General features: G+C 36.8%; 1 protein-coding gene across 1 annotated transcript in view; it reads left to right on the top strand.

Moving 5' to 3' along the window:
* Positions 1-888: 888 nt before the first annotated feature.
* Positions 889-3,354, top strand: part of HELRODRAFT_67417 (hypothetical protein) — a gene marked incomplete at both ends in the record, with an annotated part of 6,753 nt that continues 4,287 nt past the window's right edge. Inside the window, one exon of the mRNA XM_009024319.1 lies at positions 889-1,126. Coding sequence (XP_009022567.1) covers positions 889-1,126 — 238 coding nt within the window. The remainder of the gene's footprint in view (positions 1,127-3,354) is intronic.

Genomic DNA, 3,354 nt, shown 5'->3' with positions numbered 1-3,354 from the left:
CGTAGCAGCGTCATAGCACATACAACAACAACAACAACAACAACAACAACAACACAACATACCTAGCATGACGTCAATAACAACAAATTAACACTACATCTCACGTTGTATGTTATCCTGGTTCATTCATTATGCATTCCACCGAGTGGAGTAACTCCTTTCATGGGATTAGCTCGAAGGAGCTTTAAAGTTTTACAAACCTGCCACCAAGCTGCAGCTAACAACAATTGGCATATATTTATTTACACCAGCGCAAAATTTTAAAAACAGTAACCGTTTATTTTCATTAAAAGATTTGTAATTATTCAATTGACTTATATTGAAGACAAATCTCTCATTCAAATGACGATTGTTGAATTGGGAATCGATCACTTGATGTTCAGTTTCATTTTTAAAATTTGCGTTTACAATTTTTTTTCATTGTTAATTACTTGAAAATTATGTTAAAATTGGTTGAATAATTGTTTAAATGATATAATTTGCCAAATAGGTGAGTTGAATTTTGTAGAAGAGGTGGACAACTTGAACTTTGACCTGCCATCCAGCTCAAACAACCCTTACAACATCCTCACTCCCGTCTCAACAAAAACATTCATCCATAACAACAACGCAGTAAATTCCACAACAACAAACAGCAACGGCATCAACAATCACAACAACATCAACAGCAACAACATACCCAATCACAACACAATCAACAACCACAACAGTCACCACGTTAACAACGTAAACCATGTTACCAGCTTGAACAACAACAACCACAATGCCAACAACATGAGCAACATCAACAATATGAGCAGCAACAGCCATAACGTTAACAACATCAACAGCAACTTTGGCAACATCGGCATGAGCAACGTCAAAAGCATCAACTCGCCACAACATTTCATGTCGGCCAGCAGTCCCAACAACGGCCTCTGCGCCATCTGTAGCGACAAAGCCACAGGCAAACACTACGGCGCCTCGTCGTGCGACGGCTGCAAAGGTTTCTTCAGACGCAGCGTGCGCAAGAACCACGTGTACCAGTGTCGGTTCGTAAGGTCCTGCCACGTTGATAAGGACAAGAGGAACCAGTGCAGATACTGCAGGCTGAAGAAGTGCTTCAGAGCCGGCATGAAGAAAGAAGGTTTGTTCGGTTGCTGTCATCATCATCATCACGTCTGTGTCGTGTGTTTTTGTGTTGATGTGGCACTTTATGCCGTGTGTTATTTGCGGCGGTTATTTGTTTGTTTTGTACGAAGCATGTTATGATGTTGTTTGTGTCAGTTGCTGATGCTTAATTTTAAGATCGCATATTGTTGCTGGTTAATGATAATTATTAGCCTTCGTAACGAGACTTCCCATGTTATGTATACACACATCCCGATCAGGTCACAAAATATTGTGATTTACATGTGCGATGGCCTAGCATTTTTTCTTTCCTCTCAGGTCATAAATTAATGCAGTCACATAAAATAATTATCAACATTTTCTTTTTGCGTCTCTTTAATTGTTTCACAAATTTTCTTCAAAACAATGTTTAAAATCTCAAATCACTGTTGAGTGGAGAGGCAGCTGGAGCGGACGCGAGACAGACGAGGAGACACAAACGTGTTGCCTGCTCCCCCCTCCATTCCAAACACTCATCCACATAAATTCAAACGCACATTATAAGCGTGCTCTCTTCAATTTCAATTGGTTGAACTTATTACCATCTAAATACGTAAGCACACACACACGCATGCACACAATCACATACACTCAGCCATAAGATAATTAAGACCCATTATAAGTGAATATATTTAAATACTCGACAACGACCCTAGATCCTCCATGATTTAAGATGATTTCTTAAAAACTGTAATTACATTTTTAGCAGATATACATCATAATTCCGCCATACATAATTATATTTTTGTCTATGCAATCATATCCAGCTTGCATCACACAATTTGAAAGATATTTCTCATCTGCGGCATGCAGCGTCCCGGCGAGAATGAATGATTGATAATTTATAGCGATGCTATGATTTACTCACATGTGGTCTCATTACCGCTACCTCACTTGTTAAAGAGCCGTCAAAAATTATACATACACGCATGCATACAGATGTATATATACACATATATATACAAACATATATATATATATATATATATATTTATATTTATATATATATATATATATATAAATGTTACTTGTATATAATTCAGTAGTAAGTATTTCCTTATGTTTCTTATAAGCATGTATAGAGTAGCATTGTCGGGATGCACGTGCGTTTCAAATGTTAAGTATGATCCTCTCAGTATATCTGTCTCCATGCCTTATTGTAACAGGTAAATAATAATTTGTGATATATGATGAGATGAGAATTATGACGTTTGTGTGTGCTTGTGTGTTTGTGTGTGTGTGTGGTGTCATTTTGTAGCAAGAAACATTCTTGCAGAATATGAAAATTTATCTGTAAATCAGTTAGATGCAGTAAATGTTTTCAATGTAGTATTACTAATACAGCAAAAAGTTTCATACAAATACTGTTGCATTTGTATCAAAGATTTTGTATGGCCGTTTGAAATGGATTTGACTCGAAAGACGTTGCTATGTTTTCCGCTGTGAGGTCTTCAGTTCAACAAAAATTTTGAGACACATCTCATCAAAATATGTATCTGCTTGGGCTTCGGGCGCCTCTGAAGCAGCGATGCTTACTGCTGCTCTTCATAAATATTCATACAATTATTATTAAGATCTTTGCATATTAATTTAAAATTAATTAAATTTGTGAAACGGACATGTATCTAAGACATGTAACAGGCAATCAATGGATTAATGTGAATATTCTTTATGTGGTAGCGAGAGAACCCACACGCGCGCAAAGACTCACTGTTGCATGCGTATAAATTATCACAGCTCTGTAGTTTTATAAATAATTTTTTACTCGTTTATCATACGCACGTTTATACGTGTATGAGTGTGTTTGTGTGTTTGTATGTGCGTATGTTTGCGTGTGTTCGTATGTATGTGTGTGTTCACGTTAACGATGTTTTTACTTGAGTTATTTCGTTTTAATTATGAGACCACCACCATCCGCCAGAGATCATCTTTTTGCCGAATTGTTTATAGTTTTATTTATTGTCATCAACTGATTATTTTCGTCATCTTCCTCGTCATCACCATCATTGTCATCATTATCATAACCATCATCATCCCTATATCATCATCATCATCATCGCCAAAGTCACAAACATTTTATTTATTAATGCCTCACCACAGCGTTTTGATTATTATCATCATCGTTAGCAGGCGTCAGCATCATCTTCATCTTCATCATCATCTTCAGCACCAACTTCATCGTCTTAACTAGGATGTGCATGTGAT

Source organism: Helobdella robusta (genome assembly GCF_000326865.2).
Source record: "Helobdella robusta unplaced genomic scaffold HELROscaffold_4, whole genome shotgun sequence".
NCBI lineage: Eukaryota > Metazoa > Annelida > Clitellata > Rhynchobdellida > Glossiphoniidae > Helobdella > Helobdella robusta.
Note: the sequence above shows the minus strand (reverse complement) of the source record. Positions and strands in the feature narration are given on the sequence as shown.